The 25322-nt window shown below is 42.0% G+C and overlaps 2 protein-coding genes across 2 annotated transcripts in view; one reads left to right on the top strand and one right to left on the bottom strand.

Moving 5' to 3' along the window:
• LOC147008920 (uncharacterized) overlaps positions 1-25322 on the top strand; it is a 127162-nt gene that overhangs the window by 79890 nt on the left and 21950 nt on the right. The window contains exon 2 of the mRNA XM_085864586.1: positions 3549-3771. Coding sequence (XP_085720712.1) covers positions 3565-3771 — 207 coding nt within the window. The 5' untranslated portion in view covers positions 3549-3564. The remainder of the gene's footprint in view (positions 1-3548; positions 3772-25322) is intronic.
• On the bottom strand, positions 4314-7227 carry LOC147008922 (uncharacterized). The gene is made up of 4 exons (XM_085864584.1): positions 6407-7227; positions 6035-6104; positions 5286-5453; positions 4314-4598 (listed from the first exon to the last, which is right to left on the bottom strand). The coding sequence occupies exons 1-3, from the start codon at positions 7208-7210 to the stop codon at positions 5308-5310; spliced, it is 1020 nt and encodes a 339-aa protein (XP_085720710.1). The 5' UTR covers positions 7211-7227; the 3' UTR covers positions 4314-4598; positions 5286-5307.

Raw genomic sequence — 25322 nt, forward strand, 5'->3', positions numbered from 1 at the left:
GGGGGAGGGTCGGACATGGGAGGAGGGGTGGAGATTAGGAGAGTTATTGAAAGAGTGTGGGGGAGAGTAGAATTGCGGGGGGGAGGGGCCAGATGAGAGGGAGAAAAGGCTCTGCGGTGCTGGGGGAAAGATGGGGCAGAAGGCAGTTGACGATTTGAAGAGGTGGAGTGATGAGATTGAGGTGAGAGGGCAGGGGAAGGAGGGAGCTTTGTGGATGCGAGGGGGAGGGCAACTTTGAGAAGGGTGAGTGAGGGGGGTGAATGGTGGGAGAGGTTTGAGTGGGGAGAGTTGAGGGAGAAAAGTGAGGGGGTAGTTTTTGAGAAAGGTGAGAGGGAGTCATGAGAACAGAACGTGTGAAGGAGGAAGATGAAGCATTATAAGAGATCGTTATTATCGATATATTAATATTGAAGGACCAATTTTGTGCTCCTCCTCGCGGTCGCGTCACGTTTTTCTCGGTACTGTTACCTGAACTGAAAGAAACTTCGTACCTGTAAGAGTGCATCGCACATCGTGGCAATAGTCAACCTTCAACTCTGAAGCAGAATAAACACTTTTCGTTGAGACGGGGGTGAGGAGTGAAGAGGCGGGGGCGGGGGATGAAGAGACGGGGGCAGGGAGTGAAGGGGCGGGGGCAGGGAGTGAAGAGGCGGGGCGGAGGAGTGAAGGGGCGGGGGATGAAGAGACGGGGGCGTGGGATGAAGAGACGGGGGCAGGGAGTGAAGAGATGGGGGCGGGGGATGAAGAGACCGGGCAGGGAGTGAAGAGGCGGGGGGCAAGTTAAGCAAATGTTTGGGGGGGGTAAGCAAATTGAAAGTGGAGGTGGGAGGTGGGGGGGAATGGGGCAGGGGCGGGGGATGAGTCGGCAGGGGCAAGCAAGCCCTGTCCAGCCCATGTCCCTCGAGTGTGGGTGAGCTGGTGAGGGTGGTTGAATGAACGGAATCCTTCTGTGACGGGGTTTCGGCTCGTCTATATATTAATACCGAAGGACCAATTTTGTGCTCCTCCAAGCGGTCGCGTCACGTTTTTCTCGGTACTGTGACCTGGACTGAAAGAAACTTCGTACCTGTAAGAGTGCATCGCACATCGTGCCAATAGTCAACCTTCAACTCTGAAGCAGAATAAACACTTCGTTTTACATTCGTTTCCATGGCGACGTGTGATGTCACCGCTGAGACGCATCAGGACGTCATGACATCATCGGTCATTCGCTGACGTCACTACGTCTGTCATCGACAGACCGGTTCTGCTGAGAGGTGTAATTCCACTCCTCGAAAATAGCGTCTGCAATGTAAAACCCTCTTCTGCACATGCTGACGACCTCGGAATGTGAATTTGACACAAAAAATGTAACAAGAAACATTGTATCTTCTATATATTAATACTGAAGGACCAATTTTGTGCTCCTCCCAGCAGTCGCCTCACGTTTTTCTCGGTACTGTGACCTGGACTGAAAGAAACTTTGTACCTGGAAGAGTGCATCGCACATAGTGGCAATAGTCAACCTTCAACTCTGAAGCAGAATAAACACTTTTCATTGAGACGGGGCGAGGAGTGAAGAGGCGGGGGCGGGGGCAAGGTAAGCATATTTTTGGGCGGGGGTAAGCAAATTGAAAGCGGGAGACGGGGGGGAATGGGGCGGGAGATGATTGGGCGGGGGCTTGGGTGAATTCGGTGGAGTTGAGTGTGAGGGGGTGGACAGGGCAAGTGGGGCGGGGAATCAACAGACGGGGGCGGGGAGTGAAGAAGCGGGGGTGGGGCCGGGGTAATTAAAATTTTGGGCGGGGGTAAGCAAATTGAAGGCGGGGGGTGGGAGGCGGGGGAATGGGGCAAGGGCGGGGATGAGTAGGCGGGGGCAAGCACGCCCTGGCAGTCCATGTCCCTCGAGTGTGGGTGAGCTGGTGAGGGTGGTTGAATGAACGAAATCCGTCTGTGACGGGGTTTCGGTTAGTTCTTAGTCATTTCTGCCATTGGTTTGCCACGGTGCGTAGTGGGGATTAGGAAGGCGGTTGCCACAGTTCTACATTTGTACCGACGGGCCTCGGGAACCATCCGCTCGGGTTACACACGGTTCGATCACGGTAACAGCTCTTTCCGCTCGAGGCCTGCCTCGGGTGTAAATTCCCTGGGAAGCTTTGCCGTGTGGGTACTTAGGTAAATTGAAATTGTCAATTAACCCGACTCCACGCGGTCCAATTATTGACGGTTTATTGTCCTGTGTGGGATCCGTACTTTCAGATTTATCTGAAAGGTGCGACCTAAATTCCGGTGTGTTCTGTGGAGCCGACTCTATTGCTCCCCCTCGCGGTCGTGCTCGCCACCAAGAACTGGCCCCACAACAATAACACCACACATGTGCTGCAATAATTGTTGTGCTTTCATCAAGATATTTTCTTCTGTCTGTCGACTGAGTCTCTGTCGCGCTCTTGTTGATTTGTCGGAAAGTGCACTCTGTCTGCCAAGGAAATGATAGAATGTACCTGGAACCATCTGTTTATCAACAGATAAACCCCCTGTTTAAACAATGTTTATCAACAGCATCACCAATAGAAACCCGAGATGCGGAGATGAATGTGGAGCCACAGCTTTGATCAAACACTGCAATACAAGTGTCAAAATGCTGAACAACTTTCCATTTTAGTGTTACCGCATGGTTGTAGTCTGTATTCCTTACTCCAAGATCTTAAACAATTCTTTTGTATTGATCACATAAAGACTGCACCAGAAAACTCTGCTGTTCATGAAACACCGATTTCTTTTTTGTTGATCCACAAGAAGTTTAAACGCTTTGTCGAAAGGACCAACATCTTGTGTTCTTGTTGAAGGGATTGAAGTAGCTTGAAAAGGCGTTCATACATGGTTTGAGGTGGCACACATCATTTGCCACCGTGTCATGTCCTGCACCAATGACCCAGAACTACTATCTCATTTATGTTCAGATTTTTAGCAAGACTAATGATTGTTTCCTGGTTATCATTTGTCGACACTTTACATTGTGGTTCTTTCCCCTGGAACCATCGGTTATATGTAACGCAGCATACCTTTCCTTGATCAGGCTCACTGTGTTGTCCGGTCAATATTCTCTCTTCTGAACTTGCCGTTGGTTCTTCCTTTTTTTCAAATTGAGGTTTTAATCCCAAGCCTCCTTTCTGTTAGTTTGTAGCCTTTTTCATTGATGTACACATTTCTGCATTTATTTTACCATGTGGGGTGTTTGGTTTCCCAGCTTCACTTGCTCCAACCAAATTTGGTCAACTTTGTCCATTTGCAAATGTAAAGCAGTTGGCTCGTCTGACGATTATCGCCGACTTAAGTTTTTTAAATGTATACTTTTGAAGATTACACATTCTTTGACTTTGTTCACCGCGACATATTATACATTTGCTGTGGTTGGTTTTCACTGAATCACATCTTTTCTTCGTTTGTCTGAAGTGACACACTTCCTTCCAAAACTCGCTTTGACGGCTTACTCATCTTTCATCTCGATCTGAAAAGTAACAAGAAGAGTGTTTAACATCCAGTTGCATGTCTGTTTTGCTGAATTACAGACTCCTCGAAGTGTGCATGAATTACCCGCTCAGATTACCAGCCACGTCGTCCTCAAATCGTCCAGGAACACGAGCAGCAGCGGAAGCTCACCTCGGGCCTCCAATCCACACTCCTAAAGAAGCCTCTCTGTCCCGCTCACATTTGCAGCCCTTTCTCCACAGGATCTCCTTCACCTCAACGTCAGGGTTGTGGTTTCGGAATCGCCATCAACGCCACCAAGCAGTGAGTGAGATGGTGTGACGAGGTGATTATGTGCCGCTTTCCTCAACGCGGTGTGTTGTTTGTGTTTGTGTGTGTGAAGCCTTTTCCTTGATTGATATAAAATTCCACACCCCTGCAACTATCTCAATCGAATTTTACATACATGCTGGGAATACCCAGGGTCATGTCATGGGCACAACCCCCTCCACCCCCTAAATCACTCAACCCTTGAAGGAAATTCTCTGTCGACACGTTTGTGTAGGTCTGGAAATCTAAGAAATAAAAACAGCTGGTCTAATCAACACTAAATATTACAAACGTGCCAGGGGTAGCCACGGTCAGGTCAAGGCCAACGTGCAGCAGCTTAAAACTTAGCCAAGATTCTGAAATACAAGAACCCAAAATTTGCTTCCTCTCGGTGCTCCGGTTTGGCCTCGAAAGAGAAACAAACACAGAAACATTTTAAATTACTTATAAAATAAGTATTCATGAGGAGACATTTCCAAAACAATATTTTCGACACCGTTCCTTGGATTTATAAATGACATAACTTGAAAGGAAAAGAGATTTTAGGTTAATTTTATTCTCTGTAATTACAAGAGAAAATCTACATTCACACAAGAAAATTAACACTTTTATCAAAGACAATTCAACAGTGGAGTCTTGGGTGCTGGAGTGAAATGTAACATCAAGGTTGGAGAACCTTGGAGGGATACTTGTGGAAAAGATCCTTCAGGAACAGCAATGAAGGAGAGCCATTTGGAATGATTATTGAGGAGATGAGTCCGCTCAGGCTGGAGATGTTTTGGAAGAATATTTGAAGTCGATCCAGATGATGATGGCAGCAGCTGAAGGGAAGGAGGAAACAAAAAAAACGGAAAAGATAATGTTGGAGTGTAAATGTGGTTACACAGTGTTGAGGAGACGCGTGGTGTCCAGTGATGAAGTGACACATGGTGTATAGTGATGGTGACGCATGGTGTCCACTGATGAGGTGACGCATGGTGTCCAGTGTTGGTGACGCATGGTGTGCAGTGATGAAGTGACGCATGGTGTCCAGTGATGAGGTGACGCATAGTGTCCATTGATGAGGTGACGCATGGTCTACAGTGATGAAGTGACGCATGGTGTACAGTGATGGTGACGCATGTTGTACAGTGATGGAGACGCATGGTGTGCAATGATGGTGACGCATGGTGGAGAGTGATGAGGTGACGCATGGTGTCCAGCGATGAGGTGACGCATGGTGTGCAGTGATGAAGTGACGTATGATGTGCAGTGATGAAGTGACGCAGCAAATCCCAAGGGTTCATGGCTGCAGTTTCCTTCATGAGTGACAGACCATGATTGTCATTGCTTGTACAAATCAGGGAGAGACCTCACCTGTTTCATGTTGACCAATTCATTCTAATGTGTAAATTGTCTTCACTCGGAATTATTGAGTTCTCATCATAAACAAGGAAGTGACAAATTGACAAACGAGGACACAAAAAGGATGCAAGTGATTAAATTAAGTCCATGGAAGGTGTAAGTACCTGGAGTTCTTGAGACTGATGTTCATTGAAAAAATGCTGAATCAGCCATCTGTAAGAGCCTGGTGTATCGTCTTTTGTTTCTGGAGAGTTTGTACGATGGAACGATGATGGAATCTCTGCCAAACATGGCATCTTCCTCGCCAGCAACTGTCACGATGACGTCTTCCTCTGCACACACAACAACAACAGGGTCAAAAACACGAAGTAGCATTGTCATCATAATCTCCATCATTATCACGTGTCCCAACACAGTCCTGGAATGAATCTCTCTCTCTCTCTCTCTCTCTCTCTCTCTCTCTCTCTCTCTCTCTCTCTCTCTCTCTCTCTCTCTCTCTCTCTCTCTCTCTCTCTCTCACTCTCTCACTCTCTCACTCTCTCACTCTCTCACTCTCTCACTCTCTCACTCTCTCACTCTCTCACTCTCTCACTCTCTCACTCTCTCACTCTCTCACTCTCTCACTCTCTCACTCTCTCACTCTCTCACTCTCTCACTCTCTCACTCTCTCACTCTCTCACTCTCTCACTCTCTCACTCTCTCACTCTCTCACTCTCTCACTCTCTCACTCTCTCTCTCTCTCTCTCTCTCTCTCTCTCTCTCTCTCTCCCACTCTCTCTCTCTCTCTCCCACTCTCCCACTCTCAATGTTATTTCACATCTTGATTTTTCTTCATCACCATCAGTTTTTTTTCTTCATCAGTTCAGACAAAGTTTGTAATAATTTATGAAAGGTAAGAATCTTGGTAACTTACGTTCCATCCGGTAAGAAGGTTTCTTGTAAGAGGGTGGAGGAGGAGGGAACGAGCGCCTCTTCTGGGGGGTCTTTGGAGAAAGAATAAAAAGATAAAAGATTAAACACATTGATGTGTTCATCAGATTGATAACTTGTTCAGGAATAGGAACAGAAGGAGATGAACTGATGGAACAGGTAATCGATGACAAGGTGAATTAGTCGATTTGATCCAATGAAGGTGAGTTATAATTCTTGTTATTTATCCTGCGTGGGGATGACCATGCCAATATGTGACCTTTATCACAAAAATAATAATTACAATTATCCAACTGAACAACTTGTACCCAGTGTGTTCACCCCCAACTTCTCCCAAGTACTGAAGAGTCCTCACCTGTTGAAGGTCCTGCATACGGTCTGATCCATCAACACCGTGCTGCACCTGTTGCAGGCCTTGATCACGTTGAGGTTTTTGTTCCTTCTGCACTCCAACAACGTGTGGTTTCTGTTGTTGACCTGGTTGTTGTTTGAGCGATTCATCACGTTCAGGTTTTCGTTCCTCATCACGTTTCCTCTTTCCTTCCTCTCTGTGCTTTTGTGTTTTCTTCTTTTGCTTTTCTTCCTTTCTCTGTCTACGTGGTTCTTCTTTCTGGTGCACCTCTTCCTGTTTCATTTCCCCATGTTTATCGTGCTCTCGTCTCTTTCTCTCCTTTTCCTCACATCGCCAAACCTCATGTTCCCGTGTCTGAACGTCGTTTTCTCGTTTGCATATCTCCAGCTCCAGGAGATGTACCGCCTGCTCTCGACACAAACACTCTTCCTCTTTTATTCTCTTTGTCTCCACAAATTTATCTTCCCGCCCACTCTCCTCCTCTTCTCTTTGGTGCACCAGTTTCTCCATATTCTCCACATCCTGTTCTCTCAATCTAATCTCGTCCTCTTGGCGACATGTCTCAAACTCTCTGTGTTTTATCTCGAGTTCTTTCAATTCCATCTTTTTATCAAATCGAGCCTGTTGTTCCAACTCGATTCTCTCTCGTTTATCAATCTCTCTCTCAAACCCGAACAGCACGTGCTCACTGTTTAAAACTTGTTGCTCTTTTTGCTGAATGTCAAGCATTCTGCGTGTCTGCTCCTGATGGACCGATTCCTTCCATCGTAGGAATTCCTCTCGTTCTCTCAGGAATCCCTCTTCCATTTCCCTCCACTCTGCCTCCTTTATTTTATTTAGCTCTTCTTCATTCTTTTTCACCTGTTCTTCCTCATCACGTTTTCTCATTTCCTCTTCCTTGTTTCTCCTCTGCTGCTCTTCCTCTGTTTTATTCTGCTGGTCTCTCTCTTTTCTCCATCGTTCATCCTCATGTCTGTGTTGAACGTCTTTGTCCTGCACAGATATTTCTGCGATCTGAATTAATCGCTCTCTTTCTTTCATTCGTTCTTCTTTCTGGTGCAATTTTTCACCTCTTTCCTGCAGTTTCTCTCTCTCTCTCTGCCACAACTGTTCGAACAATGCCTTTTTTTCTTCCATTCTTTTATCCTCCTCTTCCTTCACCTTCTGAATCTCCAACACCTTTTGTTGATCCTCCTCCAGCAACGGCCGCTCCTTTTTTCCCATTTTTTTCTGCAAGTGCTTACGGCCACAACAAAAACTGCAACAAAACAAGGGCAATGCTCGTCAGTTTGAGGAAAATGTATGATTTTGTGAACGACCAAACACATGTTCCATGAGTGTTGCATTGAAGAAAACGAAGATGAGACGATTCAATTCCTTACACACATGGTCTGATTGAAAGATATCTTGACCAATCAAATCTCAACGAAACTCCAGACACTGAAATACAAGCAACAACAAGAAGGACACTTGGAAGAACACATCCCTCTGCCAGGCTGATTAGTTTACGTTTTGTATCCCAGTGAAAGGCTGGATCTGGATTTGGACGTAAACTAAAATGTAATCGGCTTGTTCTGGTCACCACCAAACTCATCCTCCAAGTTTCATCCGAATCCGTCCCTAACTTTTTGAGATATCACACTGTATGTGTATCGTTTTCGCACAATCATTCAATCGTGAAAAATGAGTTTAAAAAATCCTCGGATCCAGATCCGGATTCAGATCTTCACCAAAATCTAATCATTCAGTCAGTGTCACATGCCAAATATCTCCAACAAATTTCATCCAAATCCATCTTCAAATTTTGAGATATTGTTCACAATCAGACGAACAAACAAACAAAAGAGAAAGGGGTGAAAACAAAATGTCCATCCACCTGCAGTGGAGGAGGTAATCAGACCAGTCTCCGGACCGTGGGCCTGTTTGTGTCCAAGCGAACATATCTACGGTTTTTTTCAGTCTTGTCTGTCTCCTTGGTCATTTCTTTCTTATAGTGTGTCTGAGGCCTTAAGGTTGTCTGAGGACCTTCCGATCGTATGAAACCCAGGGCACGCAGTGTGTAATAGTTCTTTTGTAATTGTATCTTTTGTTTTCCCTACCCTGTTGTTGAATACACTTTGAAAGGAAAAACATCAAAATAACAATAATAACTAGAACTGCCACTTTATAACTGCTGGCAGTGATGACCGGGTACCCAGTCCGCGTCTGCCTTTGACTCAACGTGAGACTTAAATCATAGTCGCAATTTTCGCATTGAAAGGATAAGCGTTGCCAGAGAAAACATTATTTAATAGTGATACAAACACAGGCCTGCTTCGAGAGGGAGCGGAACAGACGAGTTATGAACCGGGCAGCACAAAGCATTCAATTTCGTTATTACTGGCTTCCAGATTCAAATAATTAAATAATTCTGGCTGCCAAACCACACGACCGATCAGGTTGAAATTTTAAACTTTTGTTTCACATGTAGCCTAAATTATAAATATGAAGTTTCGCATATATAGAAGTAGTGGTTCCAGAGTAAACATGAATTAATATTTATCCTTCAATCTAAGATGGCGGCCAAACCATGTGACTTGTGACCTCATAATTTTACCATGTATGCAGATATCATGGAGGATGACAGACGCAAATTTTCGCTTCGATAGGTTAAGCAGTTCCAGAGAAAACATTATTTAATATTTTTCTTAAATTCAACATGGCTGCCAAACCATGTGACCTATCAATTAGAAATTAACAAACTTGTATTCCCTACTCATGTGCAATAGGGGTGTGAAGTTTCCCCTTGATCAGATCAGGTGTTCTGGAGAAGAAGATGTTTGAAGGTTTTAAGGTAAATTCAAGATGGCCGCCAAACCATGTGACCAATCAAGAACAAATTAACAAACTTGAGAAAGGACCTCATGGGGAATATATGTGTGAAGTTTCGGCTTAATCTGTCTTGCCTTTCTGGAGAAGAAGATTTTTAAAATTTATTCATTTTCAATCCAAGATGGCTGACGAACCATGTGACCTATGACATCAGAAATTTATATTCTGCTTCCAACTGGGTATTGGAACACGTTTGTAAAGTTTCGTGTTAATCGGTAAAGGTGCGTTTTTCTATCCAAGATGGCCGCCAAACCATGTGACGTGTGATGTCATAATTTTTACCATGCGTGCATACATGATGGTAGATGATAATTACAAATTTTCGATTCGTTTGGTTCAGCGGTTCCAGAGAAAACATTATTTAATATTTTTCTTAAATCCAAGATGGCGGCCAAACCGTCTAACGTATCAATTCGAAATTAACAAACTTATATCGCCTACGTGTCCCGAATATAGTTGTGAAATCTCCCCTTCATCCGACCAGCGCTTCTGGAGAAGAAGATGTTTGAAGGTTTTAGGGTTTTTTCAAGATGGCCGCCGAACCATGTGACCGATCAAGAACAAATTAACAAACTTGAGAAAGGACCTCATGGGGAATATATGTGTGAAGTTTCGTCTTCATCTGTCTTGCCCTTCTGGAGAAGAAGATTTTTAAAATTTATTCATTTTCAATCCAAGATGGCTGCCGAACCTTGTGACCGAGGATATCATAAATGTAATTTCTGCTTTCCATCATCGACCTGAACAAGTGTATGAAGTTTCGTGTAAATCGGATAAGGTCTATTTTTCTATCCAAGATGGCCGCCAAACCATGTGACTTCTGAGGTAAAAAATTTTTACCATGTATGCAGACTTGAGGGAGGAAGGCACTTGCAAATTTTTGCTTCGATGGCTTATGAAATTCCAGAGAAAACATTATTTAATATTTTTCTTAAATCCAACATGGCGGCCAAACCATGTGACCTATCACTTCGAAATTAACAAACTTGCATCGCATACATGTCCCGAATATAGTTCTGAAATCTCGACTTCATTGGACCAGCGCTTCTGGAGAAGAAGATGTTTGAAGGTTTTAGGGTTTTTTCAAGATGGCCGCCAAACCATGTGACGTATCAACAACAAATTAACAAACTTGAAAGAGGACCTCAGGGAGAATGTGCGTGTTAAGTTTCGCCGCAATCTGCACAGCCGTTCTGGAGAAGAAGATTTTTAAAAAAACACTAAAAAACAAGATGGCGGCCGAATTACGTCATCGATGACGTCAAAAAACATTTTTGACGATGAATTTTGGTGTAGATGACGCTCAGAATTTTTCAGATTTTTCCTATATGGCGTTCTACTTGACGAATTTTCACCGGTATATCGCTTCACCTATGACGTCACGAAAAATCACACGTGTTCCCCATAGGGAGCTTAGTAAAATGTATCAAACAAAAAATTTTTCCATTGCACGGTTTCCGAGATACAGATGTCCAAAGTTTATCGCTTTTTTCAAGATGGCGACCGTACCACGTGACCAATGACGTCATAATTATAACGTGATTGTGCTATCAAAAAAGATACATACTATGGTGAAAATTTCCTGTCGATCGGACTTAGTGTTCCAGAGAAAATGATTTTTAAAGCGAAAAAGGGTGCAAAACGCCGGCGGAAAAATAATAATAATAATAATAACTAGAACTGCCACTTTATAACTGCTGGCAGTGATGACCGGGTACCCAGTCCGTCCGCCTTTGACACAACTGACACAACGTGAGACTTAAATCATAGTCGCAAAGTTTCGCATTTATCGGATAAGCGGTGCCAGAGAAAACATTATTTAATGGTGATACAAACACAGGCCTGCTTCGAGACGGCGCGGAACAGACGAGTTACGAACCGGGCAGCACAAAGCGTTCAATTTCCTTATTACTGGCGACCAGATTCAAATAATTAAATAATTCTGGCTGCTAAACCACACGGCCGATCAGGTTGAAATTTTAAACTTTTGTTTCACATGTAGCCTAAATTATAAATATGAAGTTTCGCATATATAGAAGTAGTGGTTCCAGAGTAAACATGAATTAATATTTATCCTTCAATCTAAGATGGCGGCCAAACCATGTGACTTGTGACCTCATAATTTTTACCATGTATGCAGATATCATGGAGGATGACAGACGCAAATTTTCGCTTCGATAGGTTAAGCAGTTCCAGAGAAAACATTATTTAATATTTTTCTTAAATTCAATATGGCTGCCAAACCATGTGACCTATCAATTAGAAATTAACAAACTTGTATTCCCTACTCATGTGCAATAGGGGTGTGAAGTTTCCCCTTGATCAGATCAGGTGTTCTGGAGAAGAAGATGTTTGAAGGTTTTCAGGTAAATTCAAGATGGCCGCCAAACCATGTGACCAATCAAGAACAAATTAACAAACTTGAGAAAGGACCTCATGGGGAATATATGTGTGAAGTTTCGGCTTAATCTGTCTTGCCTTTCTGGAGAAGAAGATTTTTTAAAATTTATTCATTTTCAATCCAAGATGGCTGACGAACCATGTGACCTATGACATCAGAAATTTATATTCTGCTTCCAACTGGGTATTGGAACACGTTTGTAAAGTTTCGTGTTAATCGGTAAAGGTGCGTTTTTCTATCCAAGATGGCCGCCAAACCATGTGACGTGTGATGTCATAATTTTTACCATGCGTGCATACACGATGGTAGATGATAATTACAAATTTTCGATTCGTTTGGTTCAGCGGTTCCAGAGAAAACATTATTTAATATTTTTCTTAAATCCAAGATGGCGGCCAAACCGTCTAACGTATCAATTCGAAATTAACAAACTTATATCGCCTACGTGTCCCGAATATAGTTCTGAAATCTCCCCTTCATCCGACCAGCGCTTCTGGAGAAGAAGATGTTTGAAGGTTTTAGGGTTTTTTCAAGATGGCCGCCGAACCATGTGACCGATCAAGAACAAATTAACAAACTTGAGAAAGGACCTCATGGGGAATATATGTGTGAAGTTTCGGCTTAATCTGTCTTGCCTTTCTGGAGAAGAAGATTTTTAAAATTTATTCATTTTCAATCCAAGATGGCTGCCGAACCTTGTGACCTATGATATCATAAATTTAAATTCTGCTTTCCATCGTCGACCCGAACAAGTGTGTGAAGTTTCGTGTAAATCAGATAAAGTCTATTTTTCTATCCAAGATGGCCGCCAAACCATGTGACTTCTGAGGTAAAAATTTTTTACCATGTATGCAGACTTGAGGGAGGAAGGCACTTGCAAATTTTCGCTTTGATGGCTTATGAAATACCAGAGAAAACATTATTTAATATTTTTCTTAAATCCAACATGGCGGCCAAACCATGTGACCTATCACTTTGAAATTAACAAACTTGCATCGCATACATGTCACGAATATAGTTCTGAAATCTCGCCTTCATTGGATCAGCGCTTCTGGAGAAGAAGATGTTTGAAGGTTTTAAGGTTTTTTCAAGATGGCCGCCAAACCATGTGACGTATCAACAACAAATTAACAAACTTGAAAGAGGACCTCAGGGGGAATGTGCCTGTAAAGTTTCGCCTCAATCTGCACAGCCGTTCTGGAGAAGAAGATTTTTTAAAAAAACACAAAAAACAAGATGGCGGCCGAATTACGTCACCGATGACGTCAAAATATTTTTTTCTACGATGAATTTTTGTGTAGATGATGCTCAAGAAATTTCAAATTTTTGCCATGTGGCGTTCTACTTGACGAATTTTTACTGGGATACCTCTTCACTGATGACGTCACGAAAAATCACACGTATTCCCGAGAGGGAGCTTGTTCAAATGTATCAAGCGAAATTTTTTTTCACTAGAAGGTTTCCGAGATACAGAGGTCCAAAGTTGATCTGTTTTTTCAAGATGGCGCCCGTATCACGTGACCTATGACGTCATAATTATCAATTATGTATGCTATCAAAAAAGATACATATCTGGTGAAAATTTTGTGTCGATTGGTCTTACCATTTCTGAGAAAATGGCATTTAAAGCGAAAAAAACTGGAAATTTTGCAAATTTACGGCGGAAGAAAAATAATAATAACTAGAACTGCCACTTTATAACTGCTGGCAGTGATGACCGGGTACCCAGTCCGTCCGCCTTTGATACAACATGGGACTTTCTGCAGATGACAGTCGCAAAGTTATGCATTGATAGGATAAGCGGTGCCAGAGAAAACATTATTTAATGGTGATACAAACACAGGCCTGCTTCGAGACGGCGCGGAACAGACGAGTTACGAACCGGGAAGCACAAAGCGTTCAATTTCCTTATTACTGGCGACCAGATTCAAATAATTAAATAATTCTGGCTGCCAAACCACACGGCCGATCAGGTTGAAATTTTAAACTTTTGTTTCCCATGTAGCCTAAATTATAAATATGAAGTTTCGCATATATAGAAGTAGTGGTTCCAGAGTAAACATGAATTAATATTTATCCTTCAATCTAAGATGGCGGCCAAACCATGTGACTTGTGACCTCATAATTTTTACCATGTATGCAGATATCATGGAGGATGACAGACGCAAATTTTCGCTTCGATAGGTTAAGCAGTTCCAGAGAAAACATTATTTAATATTTTTCTTAAATTCAACATGGCTGCCAAACCATGTGACCTATCAATTAGAAATTAACAAACTTGTATTCCCTACTCATGTGCAATAGGGGTGTGAAGTTTCCCCTTGATCAGATCAGGTGTTCTGGAGAAGAAGATGTTTGAAGGTTTTCAGGTAAATTCAAGATGGCCGCCAAACCATGTGACCAATCAAGAACAAATTAACAAACTTGAGAAAGGACCTCATGGGGAATATATGTGTGAAGTTTCGGCTTAATCTGTCTTGCCTTTCTGGAGAAGAAGATTTTTAAAATTTATTCATTTTCAATCCAAGATGGCTGACGAACCATGTGACCTATGACATCAGAAATTTATATTCTGCTTCCAACTGGGTATTGGAACACGTTTGTAAAGTTTCGTGTTAATCGGTAAAGGTGCGTTTTTCTATCCAAGATGGCCGCCAAACCATGTGACGTGTGATGTCATAATTTTTACCATGCGTGCATACACGATGGTAGATGATAATTAGAAATTTTCGATTCGTTTGGTTCAGCGGTTCCAGAGAAAACATTATTTAATATTTTTCTTAAATCCAAGATGGCGGCCAAACCGTCTAACGTATCAATTCGAAATTAACAAACTTATATCGCCTACGTGTCCCGAATATAGTTCTGAAATCTCCCCTTCATCCGACCAGCGCTTCTGGAGAAGAAGATGTTTGAAGGTTTTAGGGTTTTTTCAAGATGGCCGCCGAACCATGTGACCGATCAAGAACAAATTAACAAACTTGAGAAAGGACCTCATGGGGAATATATGTGTGAAGTTTCGTCTTCATCTGTCTTGCCCTTCTGGAGAAGAAGATTTTTAAAATTTATTCATTTTCAATCCAAGATGGCTGCCGAACCTTGTGACCTATGATATCATAACTTTAAATTCTGCTTTCCATCGTCGACCCGAACAAGTGTGTGAAGTTTCGTGTAAATCGGATAAAGTCTATTTTTCTATCCAAGATGGCCGCCAAACCATGTGACTTCTGAGGTAAAATTTTTTCACCATGTATGCAGACTTGAGGGAGGAAGGCACTTGCAAATTTTCGCTTTGATGGCTTATGAAATCCCAGAGAAAACATTATTTAATATTTTTCTTAAATCCAACATGGCGGCCAAACCATGTGACCTATCACTTTGAAATTAACAAACTTGCATCGCATACATATCACGAATATAGTTCTGAAATCTCGCCTTCATTGGACCAGCGCTTCTGGAGAAGAAGATGTTTGAAGGTTTTAAGGTTTTTCAAGATGGCCGCCAAACCATGTGACGTATCAACAACAAATTAACAAACTTGAAAGAGGACCTCAGGGGGAATGTGCCTGTAAAGTTTCGCCTCAATCTGCACAGCCGTTCTGGAGAAGAAGATTTTTTTAAAAAAACACAAAAAACAAGATGGCGGCCGAATTACGTCACTGATGACGTCAAAATATTTTTTTTCTACGATGAATTTTTGTGTAGATGATGCTCAAGAAATTTCAAATTTTTGCCATGTGGCGTTCTACTTGACGAATTTTTACTGGGATACCTCTTCACTGATGACGTCACGAAAAATCACACGTATACCCGAGAGGGAGCTTGTTCAAATGTATCAAGCGAAATTTTTTTACACTAGAAGGTTTCCGAGATACAGAGGTCCAAAGTTGATCTGTTTTTTCAAGATGGCGCCCGTATCACGTGACCTATGACGTCATAATTATCAATTATGTATGCTATCAAAAAAGATACATATCTGGTGAAAATTTTGTGTCGATTGGTCTTACCATTTCTGAGAAAATGGCATTTAAAGCGAAAAAAACTGGAAATTTTGCAAATTTACGGCGGAAGAAAAATAATAATAATAATAATAATAATAAACAGAAGAAAAACAATAGGTTATCCAGTCCATTTGACTGGATACCCTAACTAGAACTGCCACTTTATAACTGCTGGCAGTGATGACCGGGTACCCAGTCCGTCCGCCTTTGATACAACATGGGACTTTCTGCAGATGACAGTCGCAAAGTTCCGCATTGAAAGGATAAGCGGTGCCAGAGAAAACATTATTTAATAGTGATACAAACACAGGCCTGCTTCGAGAGGGCGCGGAACAGACGAGTTACGAACCGGGCAGCACAAAGCGTTCAATTTCGTTATTACTGGCTTCCAGATTCAAATAATTAAATAATTCTGGCTTCCAAACCGCGTGACCGATCAGGTTGAAATTTTAAACTTTTGTTTCGCATGTCACCTGAATTATAAATGTGAAGTTTCGCATATATAGAGGCAGCGGTTCCAGAGTAAACATTAATTAATATTTATCCTTCAATCCAAGATGGCGGCCAAACCATGTGACTTGTGATGTCATAATTTGCACCACGTGTGCAAACACGATGGTGGATGATAACTGCAAATTTTCGCTTCTCCAGGTTAAGCAGTTCCAGAGAAAACATTATTTAATATTTTTCTTAAAACCAACATGGCTGCCAAACCCTGGGCCCTATCCTGTTGAAATTTCAAATCCTCATTCCGCATGAGCGTTCCACCATAAACTTGATGTTTCACATTTATTGATGCAGTGGTTCAAGAGTAAACATTAATTAATATTTTTCCTTCAATCCAATATGGCTGCCAAACGTTGCGTCGTACCTCAAAAGGGGGTGAGAACTTTTTATTCGTCATGGAGAGGCGGTCATAGTGGTCGAGTTTCGTCTGGATCTGTTCAGCCGTTTCAGAGAAAAAGACGTTTGAAGATATTGTTTTTCAATCCAAGATGGCTGACGAACCATGTGACCTATGACATCAGAAATTTATATTCTGCTTCCAACTGGGTATTGGAACACGTTTGTGAAGTTTCGTGTTAATCGGTAAAGGTGCGTTTTTCTATCCAAGATGGCTGCCAAACCATGTGACGTGTGATGTCATAATTTTTACCATGCGTGCATACTGCCCTCTCGATGATAATTACAAATTTTCGATTCGTTTGGTTCAGCGGTTCCAGAGAAAACATTATTTAATATTTTTCTTAAATCCAAGATGGCGGCCAAACCGTCTAACGTATCAATTCGAAATTAACAAACTTATATCGGCTACGTGTCCCGAATATAGTTCTGAAATCTCCCCTTCATCCGACCAGCGCTTCTGGAGAAGAAGATGTTTGAAGGTTTTAGGGTTTTTTCAAGATGGCCGCCGAACCATGTGACCGATCAAGAACAAATTAACAAACGTGAGAAAGGACCTCATGGGGAATATATGTGTGAAGTTTCGTCTTCATCTGTCTTGCCCTTCTGGAGAAGAAGATTTTTAAAATTTATTCATTTTCAATCCAAGATGGCTGCCGAACCTTGTGACCTATGATATCATAAATTTAAATTCTGCTTTCCATCGTCGACCCGAACAAGTGTGTGAAGTTTCGTGTAAATCGGATAAAGTCTATTTTTCTATCCAAGATGGCCGCCAAACCATGTGACTTCTGAGGTAAAAATTTTTTACCATGTATGCAGACTTGAGGGAGGAAGGCACTTGCAAATTTTCGCTTTGATGGCTTATGAAATACCAGAGAAAACATTATTTAATATTTTTCTTAAATCCAACATGGCGGCCAAACCATGTGACCTATCACTTTGAAATTAACAAACTTGCATCGCATACATGTCCCGAATATACTTGTGAAATCTCGCCTTCATGGGACCAGCGCTTCTGGAGAAGAAGATGTTTGAAGGTTTTAAGGTTTTTTCAAGATGGCCGCCAAACCATGTGACGTATCAACAACAAATTAACAAACTTGAAAGAGGACCTCAGGGGGAATGTGCCTGTAAAGTTTCGCCTCAATCTGCACAGCCGTTCTGGAGAAGAAGATTTTTTTAAAAAAACACAAAAAAACAAGATGGCGGCCGAATTACGTCACCGATGACGTCAAAATATTTTTTTTCTACGATGAATTTTTGTGTAGATGATGCTCAAGAAATTTCAAATTTTTGCCATGTGGCGTTCTACTTGACGAATTTTTACTGGGATACCTCTTCACTGATGACGTCACGAAAAATCACACGTATACCCGAGAGGGAGCTTGTTCAAATGTATCAAGCGAAATTTTTTTCCACTGGAAGGTTTCCGAGATACAGAGGTCCAAAGTTGATCTGTTTTTTCAAGATGGCGCCCGTATCACGTGACCTATGACGTCATAATTATCAATTTTGTATGCTATCAAAAAAGATACATATCTGGTGAAAATTTTGTGTCGATTGGTCTTACCATTTCTGAGAAAATGGCATTTAAAGCGAAAAAAATTGGAAATTTTGCAAATTTACGGCGGAAGAAAAATAATAATAACTAGAACTGCCACTTTATAACTGCTGGCAGTGATGACCGGGTACCCAGTCCGTCCGCCTTTGACACAACTGACACAACGTGAGACTTAAATCATAGTCGCAAAGTTTCGCATTTATCGGATAAGCGGTGCCAGAGAAAACATTATTTAATGGTGATACAAACACAGGCCTGCTTCGAGACGGCGCGGAACAGACGAGTTACGAACCGGGCAGCACAAAGCGTTCAATTTCCTTATTACTGGCGACCAGATTCAAATAATTAAATAATTCTGGCTGCTAAACCACACGGCCGATCAGGTTGAAATTTTAAACTTTTGTTTCACATGTAGCCTAAATTATAAATATGAAGTTTCGCATATATAGAAGTAGTGGTTCCAGAGTAAACATGAATTAATATTTATCCTTCAATCTAAGATGGCGGCCAAACCATGTGACTTGTGACCTCATAATTTTTACCATGTATGCAGATATCATGGAGGATGACAGCCGCAAATTTTCGCTTCGATAGGTTAAGCAGTTCCAGAGAAAACATTATTTAATATTTTTCTTAAATTCAACATGGCTGCCAAACCATGTGACCTATCAATTAGAAATTAACAAACTTGTATTCCCTACTCATGTGCAATAGGGGTGTGAAGTTTCCCCTTGATCAGATCAGGTGTTCTGGAGAAGAAGATGTTTGAAGGTTTTAAGGTAAATTCAAGATGGCCGCCAAACCATGTGACCAATCAAGAACAAATTAACAAACTTGAGAAAGGACCTCATGGGGAATATATGTGTGAAGTTTCGGCTTAATCTGTCTTGCCTTTCTGGAGAAGAAGATTTTTAAAATTTATTCATTTTCAATCCAAGATGGCTGACGAACCATGTGACCTATGACATCAGAAATTTATATTCTGCTTCCAACTGGGTATTGGAACACGTTTGTAAAGTTTCGTGTTAATCGGTAAAGGTGCGTTTTTCTATCCAAGATGGCCGCCAAACCATGTGACGTGTGATGTCATAATTTTTACCATGCGTGCATACACGATGGTAGATGATAATTACAAATTTTCGATTCGTTTGGTTCAGCGGTTCCAGAGAAAACATTATTTAATATTTTTCTTAAATCCAAGATGGCGGCCAAACCGTCTAACGTATCAATTCGAAATTAACAAACTTATATCGCCTACGTGTCCCGAATATAGTTCTGAAATCTCCCCTTCATCCGACCAGCGCTTCTGGAGAAGAAGATGTTTGAAGGTTTTAGGGTTTTTTCAAGATGGCCGCCAAACCATGTGACCGATCAAGAACAAATTAACAAACTTGAGAAAGGACCTCATGAGGAATATATGTGTGAAGTTTCGTCTTCATCTGTCTTGCCCTTCTGGAGAAGAAGATTTTTAAAATTTATTCATTTTCAATCCAAGATGGCTGCCGAACCTTGTGACCTATGATATCATAAATTTAAATTCTGCTTTCCATCGTCGACCCGAACAAGTGTGTGAAGTTTCGTGTAAATCGGATAAAGTCGATTTTTCTATCCAAGATGGCCGCCAAACCATGTGACTTCTGAGGTAAAATTTTTTTACCATGTATGCAGACTTGAGGGAGGAAGGCACTTGCAAATTTTCGCTTTGATGGCTTATGAAATACCAGAGAAAACATTATTTAATATTTTTCTTAAATCCAACATGGCGGCCAAACCATGTGACCTATCACTTTGAAATTAACAAACTTGCATCGCATACATGTCACGAATATAGTTCTGAAATCTCGCCTTCATTGGACCAGCGCTTCTGGAGAAGAAGATGTTTGAAGGTTTTAAGGTTTTTTCAAGATGGCCGCCAAACCATGTGACGTATCAACAACAAATTAACAAACTTGAAAGAGGACCTCAGGGGGAATGTGCCTGTAAAGTTTCGCCTCAATCTGCACAGCCGTTCTGGAGAAGAAGATTTTTTAAAAAAAACACAAAAAAACAAGATGGCGGCCGAATTACGTCACTGATGACGTCAAAATATTTTTTTTCTACGATGAATTTTTGTGTAGATGATGCTCAAGAAATTTCAAATTTTTGCCATGTGGCGTTCTACTTGACGAATTTTTACTGGGATACCTCTTCACTGATGACGTCACGAAAAATCACACGTATACCCGAGAGGGAACTTGTTCAAATGTATCAAGCGAAATTTTTTTCCACAAGAAGGTTTCCGAGATACAGAGGTCCAAAGTTGATCTGTTTTTTCAAGATGGCGCCCGTATCACGTGACCTATGACGTCATAATTATCAATTATGTATGCTATCAAAAAAGATACATATCTGGTGAAAATTTTGTGTCGATTGGTCTTACCATTTCTGAGAAAATGGCATTTAAAGCGAAAAAAATTGGAAATTTTGCAAATTTACGGCGGAAGAAAAATAATAATAATAATAATAATAATAAACAGAAGAAAAACAATAGGTTATCCAGTCCATTTGACTGGATACCCTAATAATAATAATAATAAACAGAAGAAAAACAATAGGTTATCCAGTCCATTTGACTGGATACCCTAATAATGCGTAATAATAATAAACAGAAGAAAAACAATAGGGTACCCTGTACTCACAGGGTACCCTAATGACTAGCCGAAACCCCGTCACAGACGAATTCCGTTCATTCAACCACCCTCACCAGCTCACCCACACTCGAGGGACATGGACTGGACAGGGCGTACTTGCCTCCGCCGACTCAACCCCCGCCCCTGCCCCATTCCCCCCGCCTCCCACCCCTTTCCTTCAATTTGCTTACCCCCGCCCAAAAATTTAATTACCCCGGCCCCGCCCCCGCCTCTTCACTCCCCGCCCCCTGTCTCTTGATTCCCCGCCCCCTGTCCACCCCCTCACACTCAACTCCGCCTAATTCACCCCAGTCCCAGCCCACTCATCCCCGCCCCATTTCCCCCCGTCTCCCGCTTTCAATTTGCTTACCCCCGCCCAAAAATGTGCTTACCTTGCCCCCCGCCTCTTCACTCCCTGCCCCCGTCTCTTCACTCCTCGCCCCCGTCTCAACGAAAAGTGTGTATTTTGCTTTTTATTGAGTTTATTGCTTTTTATTGACTATTGCCACTATGTGCGATGCACTCTTACAGGTACGAAGTTTCTTTCATTCCCGAGAAAAACGTGACGCGATGGTTTGGAGAAGCACAAAATTAGTCCTTCAGTATTAATATATAGAAGATACAATGTTTCTTCTTTCATTTTTTGTGTCAAATTCACCTTTTGAGGCAGTCAGCATGTGCAGAAGGGGGTTTTACATTGCAGACGCTATTTTCGAGGAGTGGAATTACACCTCTCAGCGGTAACGGTCTGTGGACGACAGACGTAATGACGTCAGCGAATAACAGATGATGTCATGACGTCCTGACGTGTCAGCAGTGACGTCACATGTCGCCATGTCAATGAATGTAAAACGAAAAGTGTTTATTCTGCTTCAGAATTGAAGGTTGACTATTGGCACTATGTGCGATGCACTCTTACAGGTACGAACCCGACTCTGCTCGGAGTGTCTGAACCCGTTTTAATTGTGGTTTGTCAGGATTCAGACAGGAAACAGACTGAATGTCACTTTCAGGATTCAGACTGAATGTCACTTTCAAGGAGAGTGTGCTCCGTGTTCCGGTCCTCCCTGTTGTCACTGGACCAGACATTCGTTTGCCAGACTTGATGATTCGTAAGAATTTAATGTAAACTCGTTTCAAAGTTCTGTACTATCTTGTCCTCTTGGATGAAGGCATTATTTAAATATTGATGAAAAGTCACGTGATCTTTACCAGTGAATGCCGGGCTTTCTTTGATTCCTCCTCCTCCCGAACCACCTCGCTGGTTTAAAGGAGATCACGACGACGAATAAGAGGAGCGCGATCGTGACGAACACGACATCGCGAACCCTCGACATCACCGGTACCTCCACATCATCATTGTGGAACAACTATGGACAGGGACAAGGGCAGAAACAAAAGAAATTAGAAACAAGAGAAATTGAAATTAAACGAAACATCATTTATTAATTATTTAACAAAATCCAAAACTTTGTAACAAAACAAGACCAAGATGTTACAAACACAGTGGTTCATGGAATGTACGAGAGTTTATCATTTGAACCACACTTGACAAGTTCAGTTTTTTAAGGAGTTTGGGAAGTGACTTGTAATTTGTTGAGAATGCTGCGGATAACTCGACTACCCTTTACAAAAACACCGTGGAACCTTCAACGTACACCGACAATGAGTGCTGCACACGGGTCCTCGTGCTTCACGTTCCTCTGATGGTGCACACATTGATGGACCACAATACAGGTGAAACACCAGGGCGGCAGTTTATACCGGGATAGAGATTCTAACCCAAGCAACACAGCTCAGAGGTGAGTGTACAAACTGTGAGTGCACAGCAGCCCTGAGATGTATTTTTTCGATATCAATATCCACTGAACAAACGAGGAATGTGAAGATTCCTCCATCGACACGACCATGAAGGAGCTTTTCCCTTTCAGGAACAAATTCCAAGTTTCCTTGGTGGAGAAAGTTCACTTACAGTTTCCAACCAAAAATAAATTCTTTATATTCTTCATCACATGCTCATGGTGAACAGGGATCACAACAATTTAAAGGACACACAAGGAATATCAATGTGGGATTTTAAAGATTACTCCTCGAATCTTTCATTTCTGCAGAAAAGTGCCATAACACAAGACAGCCGGCTAAAGAGGAATGAAAATGGCAAAGCAGTGGGACCTGATGAGATCCCAGTGGAAGTTCAGACCTGCCTCGGTGAATGTGGAGTCAGGTGTTGAATAAACGATTCACCTGTGTTATGATAACAGAGGAGGTTCCAAGGGAATGGAGGCAAAATATTCGGGGAATATTAATTAATTAAGGCCTTTAATTATCTTCAAAAGGGATGTTTTAATTAACCCAAACACCCAATTTTCACTTCCTTGGAGTTCCCTTCACATGCAGTTTCACGATGCTCGGTCTCATGGTTTTGGAGTTATGGAGGAGACACTCACAGACACACACACACACACACACACACACACACACACACACACACACACTACAAGTTTCCTCAGAAGTAACTTTTCCAGGATGTTCTTGATAAACATAAATTATCCAAACAGGTTTCCACGATGATTTATATCTTCTTACGAGTTATCCCCAACTCCCAAGTACAATGTGATGACAACACCACACACAAATGTACACACACAGGACGACAACTCAGCCGACACACAAAGTACCCCCCTCCCCCCCCCCCCCACCGAGTGGGTTTCCATCTCAGAATAATTTTATTTTCCATTTCCAGGGAATCTCCACATTTTCAAACCCTTCAGTGATCCAATGGTTCTTCCAACAGCACAGCATCCCGCCATTTTAATAAGAATGATGAACGATGGTTTATTCATTCAATGAACGAACGAACGATACAAAATGATGGTCATCACCCACGTGGCCAGACACACCTTGTCGTGACTCCGAGTAAACTGTATCAGGACTCGAGTTTACATGTTTGTGAATCTTCAACAATCTCTGATCAACTCAATGGATGGAGGATCGTTTTGAATCCCACTCCTGTGGCCATTTTACTAAATGACGAATCACCTCTCTTCATGTTGCTTCCTCCACTCACACACACTCCGCCCCACGATCGACGTTTTAATGAGATAGTTATTTCTGTGAAATATTTTATATTTGAATCACACTCGCCGTGTCACTCTCGTCTTCAGTCGGATTTTCAATCGAATCCAAAACAAGAGAAATCTAACATGGAATACACCACCCGTTCACTTCTCCATCAACCCAAAAACGTTATCTCTTACAATCACCGCTTACCTGCTGTGGAGGTCGGGATGGTTCTCCGGAGACGAACATCATGACCGCTGCGATCAGAGACCACATCTCTCATGCACGTCTATCCACGGAATGGCGTTTCACAATCAATCTCTGCATTAAATGATCCCGACTATGGAATTCTCATTGTCTCCAACAACAACCATTGTGACGTCATAATTGCCTGTGGCCACGCCCCCTCCTCGCTGCGTCATTTATTTTGACCGTTCCACGTTTTGAAGAATTTATTACCTATTTTCTGATTAATCTCGGTAAAACCATGCTGTTATGTTGTATGTGCCATAATCAGAGTTCAGCTTCTCGTTTTTATATTTAAATTAACAAAAATGCGATCGCACTATTTTATTATCGCGCCGTTTAGAATTGTAGTACAGTTTACCGCCGCGCGTTAATTCCGGTGGAGACGCACTATTTTATTATCGCGCCGTTGAGAATTGTAGTACAGTTTACCGCCGCGCGTTAATTCCAGGGTAGACTATTTCCGGGGACAGAGGAATGACGTCAATTAACTGTAAAAATAGTCTCAATCATCAACACGATAAATAAACAAATACATATCAGTAATTAGTGATAAACAAATACATATCAGCAATTAGTGATAAACAAATACATATCAGTAATTAGTGATAAACAATGTGAATCTTGCACATTTACGATGGTATTCTGGTGTGAAGGAAGGGAGGGTGTGTGGATGGAGGTTTCCTGGTGATGAAGAACATGATGTTGACGACGAGAAGAATAATGACGCACGAGGAGGATTTGGCGCGATCAGAGAACTGAACAATCACTTGGACCATCGACAGAAGGTTTCATTTGAACGTCACGTGTTTCACCTCGTCGGACAAGGTAATTACGTCACTGATTACATGTTAGGGTTTCGGAAGGGAGTGAGAAGGTGTGATTTTGGGGATTACGACGCTGGTGATGAAATAAAGGATCAAATGAGAGATAAATGTTCATCGCCATGTCTGTGTTGAGGTCTCCTTCACGAAGCTCATTCGAACATGGACACCATGATCGGGACAGCTCGGTCTGGGGAAGTATCCGAGACTCGAACCACACAAATGGAACAAAACATCATCAACACTCCCAACATGGAGGATGTTAACGTGATGAACAAAACATCATCAACACTCCCAACATGGAGGATGTTAACGTGATGAACAAAACATCATCAACACTCCCAACATGGAGGATATTAACGTCATGAACAAAACATCAT

Source organism: Eptatretus burgeri, chromosome 18 (genome assembly GCF_056783735.1).
Source record: "Eptatretus burgeri isolate ZD-2024b chromosome 18, Ebu_testis_v1, whole genome shotgun sequence".
NCBI classification, from domain to species: Eukaryota; Metazoa; Chordata; class Myxini; order Myxiniformes; family Myxinidae; genus Eptatretus; species Eptatretus burgeri.

Excerpts from the sequence above, each read along its gene's own strand:
- LOC147008922 (XM_085864584.1), bottom strand. The coding sequence starts at position 7,210 with ATGGAAGAGGGATTCCTGAGAGAACGAGAGGAATTCCTACGATGGAAG. Across the intron at positions 6,105-6,406 it reads GTATGCAGGACCTTCAACAG|ACCCCCCAGAAGAGGCGCTC; the intron begins GTGAGGACTCTT and ends CTTTCTCCAAAG. Across the intron at positions 5,454-6,034 it reads ACCTTCTTACCGGATGGAAC|AGGAAGACGTCATCGTGACA; the intron begins GTAAGTTACCAA and ends TTGTGTGTGCAG.